General features: G+C 40.0%; 1 protein-coding gene across 2 annotated transcripts; it reads left to right on the forward strand.

Annotated features, from left to right (window-relative positions):
* The first annotated feature begins 133 nt into the window (after nucleotides 1-133).
* Nucleotides 134-4,622, forward strand: borcs7 (BLOC-1 related complex subunit 7). Of its 2 annotated transcripts, none has more exons than XM_089011896.1 (5): nucleotides 134-289; nucleotides 719-781; nucleotides 1,937-1,980; nucleotides 2,068-2,088; nucleotides 2,171-4,622. In XM_089011896.1, the coding sequence occupies exons 1-5, from the start codon at nucleotides 158-160 to the stop codon at nucleotides 2,220-2,222; spliced, it is 312 nt and encodes a 103-aa protein (XP_088868022.1). In that variant the 5' UTR covers nucleotides 134-157; the 3' UTR covers nucleotides 2,223-4,622. The 2 variants fall into 2 exon arrangements, with proteins under 2 accessions (XP_088868022.1, XP_088868021.1); XM_089011895.1 differs by having other exon boundaries at nucleotides 146-289; nucleotides 719-798.
* Nucleotides 4,623-12,766: the final 8,144 nt, after the last annotated feature.

Raw genomic sequence — 12,766 nt, forward strand, 5'->3', positions numbered from 1 at the left:
TTTTTTTCTACTAGTGATGTCAGCAACATACCGAATATTATTGTTATTTATAATTTTAAAAAATAAATTGCAAATAAAGGCATGTTTCGAGGAGACGCGCGTTGCACAATTTTTTGTGGCCTCTCACTTGCCGTAATTCACCCATTGTAACCCAAACATGGCGTCCAGTGAAGCTCAACCAAGGTTTGGGCAGTCTGTTAAAGGATTATTATCTGATAAAGTGGGTTCTTGCAGCGTAGACGCGATCGCATTGACGCGCCAGGTGCTCAAAGTTTCCCGCAGTCAAGAGGTTGGTTAATGTCCTTGTTTTTAGCCTTTTCGAGCAGCTTCACATTTCATCGGAACGACCAACCAAACAGCTGATGGGATCCTTCACCGTGTTTTTTGTTCTTGTGATACATGCAGCGCTCTTGAATGCCAATTTGTAAGCAGCGGCGTAGCATTACAGTAAAATTTAGATATACAGTATAAGAATTAGGTCTCATTGTGGTTAATTTTATTTTGTTCATGCAAATCCTGCTTTGATGGGAAAAACGACACACACGCTCGTGTGTGTCATGAAGTGTCACGAAATCACCAAGCCATACTGGTAGCCTTACTAATCAGTATCAATTGGCCCTTGTATGGAGGGTTGAGCTGTGATGTGGATCGCTGGTGTTGTTTTTGTTAATATTCTAAAATTCAAATCCTGCCTAATAGTCATGATAATTCCTTCCAGCTTCTCGGTCAAGCTGCCAGAAATATGGTTATTCAAGAGGATGCCATCCTACACTCAGAAGATGTGAGTACACTATACAGGTAACATCCGAGTTACGTCCGGGTTCTGTTCCGACAAAACGGCCATAAATCGAAAAGCATTCAAAATGGCCGATGCAAGGTTTATACGCCAGAATAATACACAATGTCAATCTGTTGTTTTTAAAGAACGTTTTCTATTGAATACTATTATATAGCAAACTGCTTACAGTTCAATTATAAATCTTGTAGTGTCATTTTTATCATTTTCTTTTTCATATTATCGATTTTTATTACTGTGTCGTTCTGCTGACCCAAATATGCACGGCTTCCCACGCATACGGGCTGTTGAAAAATCGCTCTCCCTGCTAACGGAGAAGCCAGAAGAGGTCGCAAATTTGAAATGGATAGAAAACACATTAAAATTTTGACTCGGTTCAACTTTATTGATAGTTCAAAGGCAGAGTGTAGACTACAAGTTAAAATATCCCATCAATCAGGCTCCACGAATAACCCGCACAAGCCATCTGTACACTTGATGCAAAAAGGTATCAACCGAGCTAAACAGAACACAATTGATGAGGAACTCGGTAAAATTATCACAGAGAAAGCACGACAACTTCACTCGGATATCGTCACGAGGCAGCCTGGAAATTCGTCATCCATTGATGATTTCAAGGCTAGCCACGGAAGGTTCGAGAACTTTAAGCGTCGTACAGGGATTCATAGTGTCATTCGTCATGGTGAGGCAGCCAGTTCAGACGATAAAGCTGCCAAAGCTTACAAGGAATCATTCCTCAAGATGGCCGCTCCATTGCATCAAGCCATCAACGCCCATCACAAAGGTAAATAAAACGACTTTATTATTCAGTACAGTTTATTTCTTTAATTACATTACCAAAGCACATTTATTATACATAAAATAAGGTATATTTTGTGTAGTTTTAAAGCTTAGAAAATTAAAGAGTAGAAAAGTATGTTTAATGGGGACCTGGGAACGGATTATTCTCATTTTAATGGCTTCCTATGGGAAATTAATGTTTGGAATACACTGTTTTCGCCTTACACACTCTGTCTGGGAACCAATTTAGTTCATAAGCCAAGGTATCGCTGTATATTTTTGTCTCCTTTGTGAGTGACTGCAAATGTCTTGGAAATCAGCTCGCTGCCCCTCATAATTGCTGTCCCATCTGTCTTTCAGAGTCTCCGCAAAATGTCCATCATTACTACGCACTTACAATATCAGTAAGTCATTTTTGACCGCCGACGAATAAAATACACAAACATTTTGTAATGAAGCGCTCGCCTCTCTTGCACTTTTATTTCATTTAGGCAGGAGGCCATCCAGAAAAAGTAAGTGTCCAACCCTTTCGTCTCCAGCGTTAGCCGCGAGATCATTTGACTTTCGCTCCTTTATGCTCTTCTATTCTTGTAGCGTGGAGCACTCTCAAAACCTGCAGGATCAGCTGATACACCTGCTTAAGTAGACGCGCACATTTGGGTGTTTTTTTTCCATGAGAGAAGAGATGCCACGACATTGTGAATAGCTTGCAAAGTTATAGAATTTCCATACAGTCGTCGTGTCTCCCCATGGAAAGATAGCAATGTTTCATTTTGACAGGACATTGACAGCTGTAAGTCATTCTCTTTATAATTTATTCTCAAGAGATTTTCTTGTTTATGTTTTTGATTATTAAACTTCTCATATTCCATTGTGAAATTCAGTTGCTCATCATCCCATTGTCAGAAGTTGTTTTCCACTTGTGTGTCATACTACTTTCCCTTTCGGCTTCCCGTCAAGGGGTCGTCACAGTGAATCAGTGTTCTCTATCTTTAGAGGTTTGATTCGCATGTTTGTTTTGACCTTTTACGTCGGATGCCCATCCTGACATAACCCTCTCTGTTTATCCGCGCTTGGGACCGGCACAAGAAGACTTATGTCCCCTTTTGGCTACAGAAAAAGCAACTCGCTCAGGAAAAAGCAAAACTATACTCACCATTTGAAGACAATGCTCTGATCTTACCGTGAAATGGGCATCTCTTTCCGTATACAGTGAGACCTCAACTTACAAACACCTTATCTTACAAACTTTTCGTCTTACAAACGTCAAATTTATGAAAATTAAACCTTATAATAAGCACTATTTTCATAATACACACCCACCATTGCTGGCGGAGTGATCTTCGGCGGAAGCACACGACCGAACAGCACCAGAGGTTAAGTCCTTATGGAAGGTGACTCTCTTTCCAAACAGCAATTCCCTTTGACCTTCGACCTCCAACGCCATTCCATCAAGCCATAAATGACCATCACAAATGTAAATAAAGTGACTTTATGATACAATGCAGTGTATTTCTTTCATTACAATACAATAGCACATTTATTATACATAGAATAAGGTATGTTGTGTGTAGTTTTAAGGCTTATTTAGTTGAAAAGTATATTTAATGGAAACCCGGGAACAGATTATTCCCATTTTAATGGTTTCCTATGGGAATTTTTTTTGAGATACACACTTTTCGCCTTACACACTGTCTGGGAACCAATTAAGTTCGTAAGTTGAGGTCTCACTGTATTACATCACAAACAGTACTTCAACGTCCTTTATTTTGCTTTATCTTCCACTCACAGTATATATTATAATAATAATAATCCATTTCATTTCCAATCACCTTTCAAAACTCTCAAGGTCACTTTACAGGCACAGGATTAATTTCTTTCTGTGGGTGAGCAGAGGCAGCCACACGCGCCAGCCTGGAAGTAAATAGATAGTAAGCTAACTAGCCAGCCAGTAGATAGCTAACACATAGCCAACAGATAGCTACATAGATAGCCATCCACCCAGATAGCTATATAGCTAATATATAGCTGAATAGATAGAAAGCCAGACATATATATCTGAATTGTCTAAATTAACCTTATATGAAACTTTCAATTGTTATGTTACTATTTTCAACAAGTATGTAGCGTTGCTTTATTTTGTATAGCACTTTTCACAGGTAAAACCACAAAGTGCTTCACAAAATTTAAAGTCAAAACAGTCATAATAAAAACTGCACAAACAAAGTGCAAGTGAAAAAGTATGCAGGCATAATAATAATAATAATAATAATAATATATTTTTTAAACTTCCTTTTCATAACTTTGCTGCTGTGAATAGCAATTCACTTTAATAAATTTCAACGAGACGTTCTGTGTTTCACATGTTTTTTTTTTTATCATTTAATTTCAGCTATTTTAAGCATGCATTTTGGTTCATTTCATTTGAAATACAAATAATTGAATCTGTGGTCTGATGCTCCTTCCATTTCAATATGATGGCTTGTACAGTGCTCGTCGAGATGTTTAAAGCTTGGGAAATTCAAATTCCTTTCAAATTGCTGCTGTGGACTGCACATTTCTCCATTGTGGGACGAATAAAGGTTTTCTGATTCTGAAATCTTTTTGTATGCAAATCCAGCTTTAAACTTCTCCACAACAGTATCTCGGCCCTGCCTGGTGTGTTCCTTGGTTTTCATGATGCTCTCTGCACGTCAAACAGAACCCTGAGAACTATGACACAGCAGGTGCATATATACGGAGACTTGGTGACACACAGGTGGATTTTAGTTATCATTAGGACAACATTGGATCATTCAGAGATCCTCACTGAACTTCTGGAGTGAGTTTGCTGCACTGAAAGTCAAGGGGCCGAATAATATTGCATGCCCCAATTTTCAGTTTTTTTAGTTGTTAAAAAAGTTTAAATTATCCACTTGACGTTTTAAACGTTGCAAGATTCAAGGGGGCTGAATACTTTTGCAAGGCACTGTATATCTTCTGTTCAATTGATGTCCAGTGTACAGAACTTGAAAGGTGCTTCTAAATAAAATGTGGAACTCGAATGTTTTGTGTTTGTATAATTTTTCTCAGTTTGTTAAATGTGTCCTTTTTTTGTGAAAGTGAACTCAAACTCCTTTTCTGGGTTGCCAATAGAGACATGTCATTTTTTTGTTCTTCGGGTATTGACTGCTGTATTAAGATTTGTTGTCATCACTTTTAGTTTTGTATTCAGTTTTTCAACTGCACAAAATGGCAGAATTGAAAATTCGCTCAATGATGAACCGATTGAGTGATATTTTGTGACGCAGGACACTGCAAAGTGATTTTTTTAAATGGAGGAATATTTTTTTGCATGGTGCAGCACAATACCAGAGGGGGAAAATCTCAGAATGGAATAAATTATTCAAGCAAGGGAGAAAAAAAATGAGAGGCCAGGAGAGTCTCTGCCAGGCAGAAGGGTGACGGTGGAGTGCATTTCATGGCATATCTCTGTTGGAAAAGCACACTTAAAGGACAACCGACGTCTCCGGACACAAGTTGTGTCCATAATTTGTAAAATGGCTTTAAATGACTTCTACTGAGCGTATTTTACAAAGATTCCACCGCATATAGCTATATTTTATGTTTTAAGACTCGCACTGAATATTCAGGAAGTCTTGTTTTTGAGTTGGTGACGAGTCCGTACGTGACGTCACTGAAGGAACGCCCCTGACTGAAAAAAAAACCCACATTGTAGCAGTCCTTCCATCACGTCAATGTATTTTGCTGTACTTGTTTGGTCTGAAAAACTCATGTTGCAGCGAAAAGCTGCCAGAAGAGGGCGACCAAGCTCCATGGAAGGAATTTATCAGCTTGTAGAAACGGGCTGATTAACTCCTCACAGGAGCTTGGATGCCATTTTCTGCCTCTTTTTTTGGTGATTCATTTCCCCCCAATGTTGCCTCAAAATGGCACGGAATAAATTCTTTAATCGATTGCAAACATGTATGCTTTCCTCTTCAGAACTATTTGAATCATATTCATAACTGGATGTGTAACAAGAAAGCATATTCTCCGAATCTGAAGCCATTGTTTTGATTCTCCAGCAATGCAAGACGTCTTGGCGTGACGTCATGAACTGGGAGCGGGACTTTCTGAAAATGCCCAATTCGCAGCTCCATTTTTTTGCAGATTTTGGATACTAAGTCATTTTTATTGGTGTTTTGCATTTGAATAAAAATATCATACTTTGTGTTTTGGGTATTTTAGATGCTATAAAACATGTTTCTGATGTCAGTTAGGAAACAAAAAAGTGACGTCGGTTGTCCTTTAAACTAGCTGGCTATCTAGCCAGCTATCTATTAACTATCTAGCTATCTAGATAGCTATCTGACTAGCTATCTAGCTAGCTATCTATTAGCTTGCTATCTAGCTAGCTATCTGACTAGCTATCTGGCTAGCTATCTATTAGCTTGCTATCTAGCTAGCTATCTATTAACTGGCTGTTAACTGGCTGGCTAGCATTCTATCTGAGTTACTTCCGAGTTGAGTGAACGCTGGTGCGTGTGGCTGCCGCTGCTCACCCACAGAAAAATACTGATCCTGTGTCTGTAAGTGACCTGTGCCTCACCTGTCATCACGGGAATATCAAATGAAAAAATGAAACAGTTACAGTAAAGTCTCGTTATATCGATATCGGATATATCGATAGTCCCGGTTATATCGATACTATTTCTATGCACGCACGGAGAAAATTACATGCAAACAGGGTCGGATATATCGATAGTCCCGGTTATATCGATATTTCTTCGGACTCCCTTGAATATCGATATAACGAGACTTTACTGTATATTTATTTAGTGATTTGTACTTTAAAGTTCTTTTCCATTTAACGTCACCATTTATGGATTTTTTTTCAAAATCGCTAAATTTTAACATTGACCGTTCAAATACTAAGTAGAGACGAGCGGTGAGGCAGCAGCCGGCAGCAGCCTCACCATGGATTTCGCAATCACTATGCTAACTGTGCTAGCTTGCTCTGCAGTGAGACCGCATTGCTGTCCCTCTGTATATCGCTATTAAACTCTTCAAACATTTTTGTATATGAACTAAATTTCTACAGTTTAGCTGGTGTGTATAATGTAGAGTCACTTTACATTATAAACACTGAACTACAGTGTTTATTTAATTTTATTTTCATCAAAATTGTGTGCATAGGTGAGGCACACAGTTCTCCTGCCTCATGACAGGGGGCGCGGGTGATTACAGAGATTCTCTTGCGCCTCCTTGGATGCAGAATAATAGAATTCGTGATAGGAAGCTACAGTTACAACTGAAGAAAGATAAGGAAGACTTCTACGAAGAAGGCTTTCTTCAAAAGGAGCAGCGCATGGACTTCATTTATAGGTAAAGGTAACACGATAATAAGGTTTTTTTAATTCTTTTTTACTATGCTACAGTTTATATAAAGAATGGTGACATGACATTTTAAACAAAACACGTTAATGGTTCCCAATTAAATGGTGAATAAACTACTCTGTAGAGTTCATATGTTTGTAAATCTCACTGTGATGACGTCAGTGCCTCACCAGCCATGAACCTTACTCACCGCACGTCAGTGCAATGGATTGAAGTTCAGATTTTTGTACATGTCGCTTTGTTTTTAACAGATTTTCTTACTCTTTTCATATGATAAACTGTTGATGATGAAGTTTCCGAACAACTTGAAATTGGATGTTAAACAAAATTCTTAAACTGTTGGATGATTAACTCATACAATTGTTCACAAAGTGTAGCTTCACCCATTTTCCCCAAATGTGGCTCTCATCTCTTTCCAATGATTGCCGGTGCAATGCTCCAAAACATCGGTTGAAAAGGATTTAGAAGTCTTAGTATTCCTTTTTATTTACATTTTTACAAAGTGGTGTACTTCACTAGAAATTAGAGTTTGTGCCATGGCCTAAAAATTTAAAGGACAACCAACACCATTTTTTTTTGTTTCCTAACTGACATCAGAAAAACGTTTGATAGCATCTAAAATACCAAAAACGCGCAGGTTGATATTTTTAGTCCAATGCAAAACACCAATAAAAATGACTTAAAGTGTCCCAAAACTACTTCAAAATGACCTCGGAGATGGCGAGTTTCAGAAGGTCCCGCCCCCTTGTTCGTGACGTCATGCCTTGCTCTAGAATCAAAACAATGGCTTCAGATTCGTAGAAGATGCTTTCTTGTTACTCATCCAGTTATGAATATGATTCAAATACAGTAAAGTCTCGTTATATCGATATTCAAGGGAGGCCGAAAAATATCGATATAACCGGGACTATCGATATATCCGACCCTGTTTGCATGTAATTCTCCGTGCGTGCATAGAAATAGTATCGATATAACCGGGACTATCGATATATCCGATATCGATATAACGAGACTTTACTGTAGTTCAGAAGAGCAAAGCATAAATGTTTGCAATCGATTAAAGAAGTCCTTTCGTATCAATTTGAGCCATCAGGACTCCAATGTAGCGTCCCAGAAAATGCACATGATGGCGCCCAAGCTCCGTTGTAAATAGGCTGATTTGTCTGCCTGGAATTTGTGTCAACTAGTATCAAATAGTAGTCTTGTTGCAACACACAACGATTCGCCATCACGTTAATTATGTGTTTTCCTTCTAATTTCGCCATCAACACGGATCAACAAAAAGTTTTCAGACCAAGCAAAGTACCCAAAATGCATTGTGTGTCGCTTTCTCGGTCAGTGACGATACCTACCGTGACGTCACCAACTCGAATACAAGACTTCCGGAATATTCAGCGCGAGTCTTAAAAGGTAAAATATAGCTAGCTATATGCGGTGGAATCTTTGTAAAATATGCTCAGTAGAAGTCATTTGAAGTGATTTTACAAATGATGGACACAACTTGTCCGGAGGCGTCGGTTGTCCTTCAAATCATTTTCAACTGGGATACATTTACATATTTAAAAGCATTGCGGGATAAAAACAAAAGATAAATTGGGTAATTAGGAATTCAATTACAGGTAGATGACCCACTTACAAAAAAATAATAATAAAATCCCTCTCCACACACACTCCAAGACACTAAGAAATGCACTTTACTTCAAAAACGTGCAGTGATAATGTTTGGATTCCTCTAAAGCATTAAGAATGTGTTATCAAATGCCCTTCGCTGACTGCATCATCAGTAGACCTCTGATAATGCGCAAAAGGACAAACTTATCAACAGTTCGTAGTCCCAAACAGCTGCGTGGCCTTCAGGGTGTCCCTGAAACGTAATGCTGAAATGTTACCCAATGTTCTACACGTCTAATAGAAGCATACCAACTCTGTGCGTACATTTGCACAGTATTATACTGAATCATTTTGGGAGACAGGGTGAGACTTTTCAAACCTTTCACCCAAAATCTGAAAATATGTTTTCTATTTGTGAGTTGAGTAGTTCCCATTGCTGCCACTTTTCCCATTTTTTTTAAAGGCATCTTGGAAATGTGTCTAAATTTGACAAAACAGCTTGATCATGACAAAAAGTTAGCGGACACCCGGGCAGGCGACTCTGAAAAGTTGCCTGCCCCATTTTTCACAACTTGAAACACAATAAGACGATTAATCGCAAAAACAAAAAAACATTGTTGCAAAGTATAAAGGATTTTTTAAATTAAGAAAGTACCTACCACAAATGCTCCCTTGCTTAATGTATGGTAAATATCCCTTGCTGAAGATTTTGCTCCCGTCCAAACAAACATTCGTTTGGCAATTTGCATACTCGGCACGGCAGTCAATCAGAAGCCTGTTTCATGCTTTGGACCAGGGGTGTCAAAGTCATTTTTTGCCATGGGCCACATTGTAGTTATGGTTTACTCTCGAGGGCCGTTATGAATTTGAGGAACCCATTAGAATGTTTAAATCCCTTCAAATATTACATATAGAGCACACAGCAAATTAATGAATAACTCGTTTTCAAATCTGAAGTCAAGAATAATGACTTTTACTGTGGTTGACATCCAAAAATATGAAATTTTGGCTCAGATTTTAGCAATCATCGTGGTATTTAACAAGTTTTATTCTCTTTCGCGGGCCGAAAAAAATGATGTGGCGGGCCGGATTTGGCCCGCGGGCCTTGACTTTGACACCTGTGCTTTGGACTATACCGTGACTGAAACGTGTTGTACTTGCGTTTTGAAAGCCGCTTAGAAAGAGGAGTCCATGTGGCTTGTAGCGGTTTGCTTGTAGCTTTTGCTTTATTGAATAAAACAAACGTTTGATTTGAAAAAAAATCTTTTTTTTCCTGAAGAAGTTGTTGGCCACCCGGGCCGAGACGTTTTGAAAGTTGTACGCAACGTGTGTGTGTATATATATACTCGTTATATAAGTCTCGTTATATCGATATTCTCGGGAGTCTGAAAAAATATCGATATAACCGGACTATCGATATATCCGATCCTGCGGCATGTAAATTTTCTCCTTGCGTTCATAGAAATACTATCGTAATAAGCAGTACTATCGATATAACCGATATAACGAGACTTTACTGTATATCGTCCATGTCCGCTTTGTTCCCATTTTTCATCAAGGTGCTCTGGTTCCCCAGCACCTGACGCAGACCTTGTTTGGCCGGGCAACGTCTGAGCCGGCAGGTCATTAGATTTATTGTCTCTCATCATTGTATGAGGTAGGAATTAGCGTGAAGGGTCTTGCCCAAGGACCCACCCTGGATGATGTTTTCTGCTCATTTCATCTCTGCCCCAATGGACTCATACCCTCGTCTCCCGTATGCCAAGCTGCTGGCTTGTCAGCTGAGCTATCCAGCCGCTTTGTCAGCTGAGCTATCCAGTCGCAGTCCTATCAGTGGCTAGAGAGGGCCGGCCTCAAGGACAGCACAGAGGCACTCATCCTGGCTGCCCAAGAGCAGGCCCTGAACACCAGAGCCATAGAGGCAGGGATATACCACACCAGGCAAGACCCAAGGTGTAGGTTGTGCAAAGAGGCACCTGAGACAATCCAACACATAACTGCAGGGTGTAAGATGCTGGCAGGCAAAGCCTACATGGAGCGCCATCACCAGGTGGCTGGCATAGTCTACCGAAACATCTGTGCGGAGTATGCACTGGAAACCCCAAGGTCAAAATGGGAAACACCTCCCAAGGTAGTGGAGAATGACCGAGCAAAGATCCTGTGGGACTTCCAGATACAGACTGACAAGATCGTAATGGCCAACCAACCAGATAACGTGGTCATAGATAAAGGGCAAAGGAAAGCCGTTGTCGTGTATGTAGCGGTCCCGAGTGATGGAAACATCAGAAAGAAGGAACATGAGATAATCGAGAAATAGCAAGGGCTCAGAGAGGAGCTGGAAAGAGCCTGGAAGGTAAAGGTGCCTGCGGTGGTTGGAGCACTCGGTGCAGTGACCCCCAAACTAGACGAGTGGTTGCAACAGATCCCGGGAACAACATCGGATATCTCGGTCCAGAAAAGCGCAGTGCTGGGAACAGCACGGATACTGCGCAGAACCCTCAAGCTTCCTGGCCTCTGAGCAAAAATGGGGGACAGACACCACCCATGGTGGGTGAGGTGAGGATTTTTATATATATATATATATATATATATATATATATATATATATATATATATATATATATATATATATATATATATATATATATATTCCGGCCCCTCTTCTCTGTGTCTAGCGTCACCATCGCCGGTTGCAGTTCCAATTATTCCAGCCTTTCTGAATGCCTACAATCAGGGGTGTCAAAGTCATTTTTTGCCGCGGGCCACATTGTAGTTATGGTTTCCTCTCGAGGGCCGTTCAAATATTACATATAGAGCACACAGCAAATTAATGAATTTTCAAATCTGAAGTCAAGAATAATGACTTTTATTGTGGTTGACATCTAAAAATATGAAATTTTGGCTCCGATTTTAGCAATCATCATGGAATTTAACAAGTTTGATTTGCTTTCGCGGGTCGAAAAAAATGATATGGTGGGCCGGATTTGGCCCGCGGGCCTTGACTTTGACACCTGTGGCCTACATCATGGCCCAAACTTTCTTCCGGCTATACATTTCCCGATTGCAATTTGTAATCTGGAGAATTTAATTTTTTTCTGGTCCCATTTTTGTTAAGCCCATCTAAGTTGTTTTCAGTAACGGTAATATTGTAACGTCCGGTGGTTGTGTTGTGCATGTTTGAGGGTTGGGCTTTTCGAGGTGTGACGTCGCGGCGAGAAGGAAGGACCCAACAACAACGAGTCAGTGAGAGTGCCTGAGTAGAATGACTGCGCGTGAGTTGTGTTGGAACAACAGCTACTGTCTGTATGCGACAACTGCTACGTTTTTGTTATTAAAAGACCGACCCGCTATACCAGCGACTGTGTGCATCTTTGTCACGCTGAGGGGCATTACAATATAAAAAAAAAATCCAGCAACTGTTGAAATGATGAACACATGCATAGTGTGCCCTCTTGCGGCTTAATGTGAAAACAACGCGTGAAATGATATGAGACAACAATCCATCCATTATCCGTACCGCTTATTCCTCATTAAAGGTCGGGGGGAGGGGTTGTTCTCAAAGGCGGGGAAATTGCCCAAAAAAAAAGAAATAGAATGAATAATCAATATTTAATTACAACGAGTCCATTGTCATAATGTCCAGTGTCACAACACTTTTACCTGGGCATTCAGACAGTTGTTGACTTAATTTATCAACTGAGTCTCGTATAACAGATTTTTTTTTTGAATGAAATTACACATGTGTAAAAATAATGTGAATGCAAATGCCTAATCAATGGAATTGGATAAAATTGGTTTGACAGATCAGTGTCAGATGACAGTGTCAAATGTTTCCTGCAAGTCCACCAGGTGTCAGTATTCAGCAACACAGAGTCAACAGTGTCAATACAGCGCGTCACTGTGTAGAAACGATACAGGATGCCTCATCTACCCATTACTAGCAATTTACAGTCCAAAAAAACGGTAATTGCATATCTTCTTTCATCACAAACTATAACGTTCTGGTGGTGTCCGTCCCCCATTTTCGCTCTGGTCCTCTTCTAGAAGCCATGTTTCTGCGCAGTACTGTATCCTTGCTGTTCCCAGCACTGCGCTTCTCTGGACCGAGATATTCGATGTTGTTACCCGGATCTGTGGGGGTCACTGCTGCTCCGAGTGCTCCGACCACCACAGGCACGACTGTCCCCTTTACCATCCAGG

This window comes from Hippocampus bargibanti, linkage group LG13 (genome assembly GCF_051943395.1).
Source record: "Hippocampus bargibanti isolate YZ-2025 linkage group LG13, ASM5194339v1, whole genome shotgun sequence".
Lineage (NCBI taxonomy): Eukaryota > Metazoa > Chordata > Actinopteri > Syngnathiformes > Syngnathidae > Hippocampus > Hippocampus bargibanti.

Coding starts and splice junctions, on each gene's coding strand:
- borcs7 (XM_089011896.1), top strand. CDS start 158: ATGGCGTCCAGTGAAGCTCAACCAAGGTTTGGGCAGTCTGTTAAAGGA. Junction 290..718: donor AAGTTTCCCGCAGTCAAGAG/GTTGGTTAATGT, acceptor AATTCCTTCCAG/CTTCTCGGTCAAGCTGCCAG. Junction 2,089..2,170: donor CAGGAGGCCATCCAGAAAAA/GTAAGTGTCCAA, acceptor CTATTCTTGTAG/CGTGGAGCACTCTCAAAACC.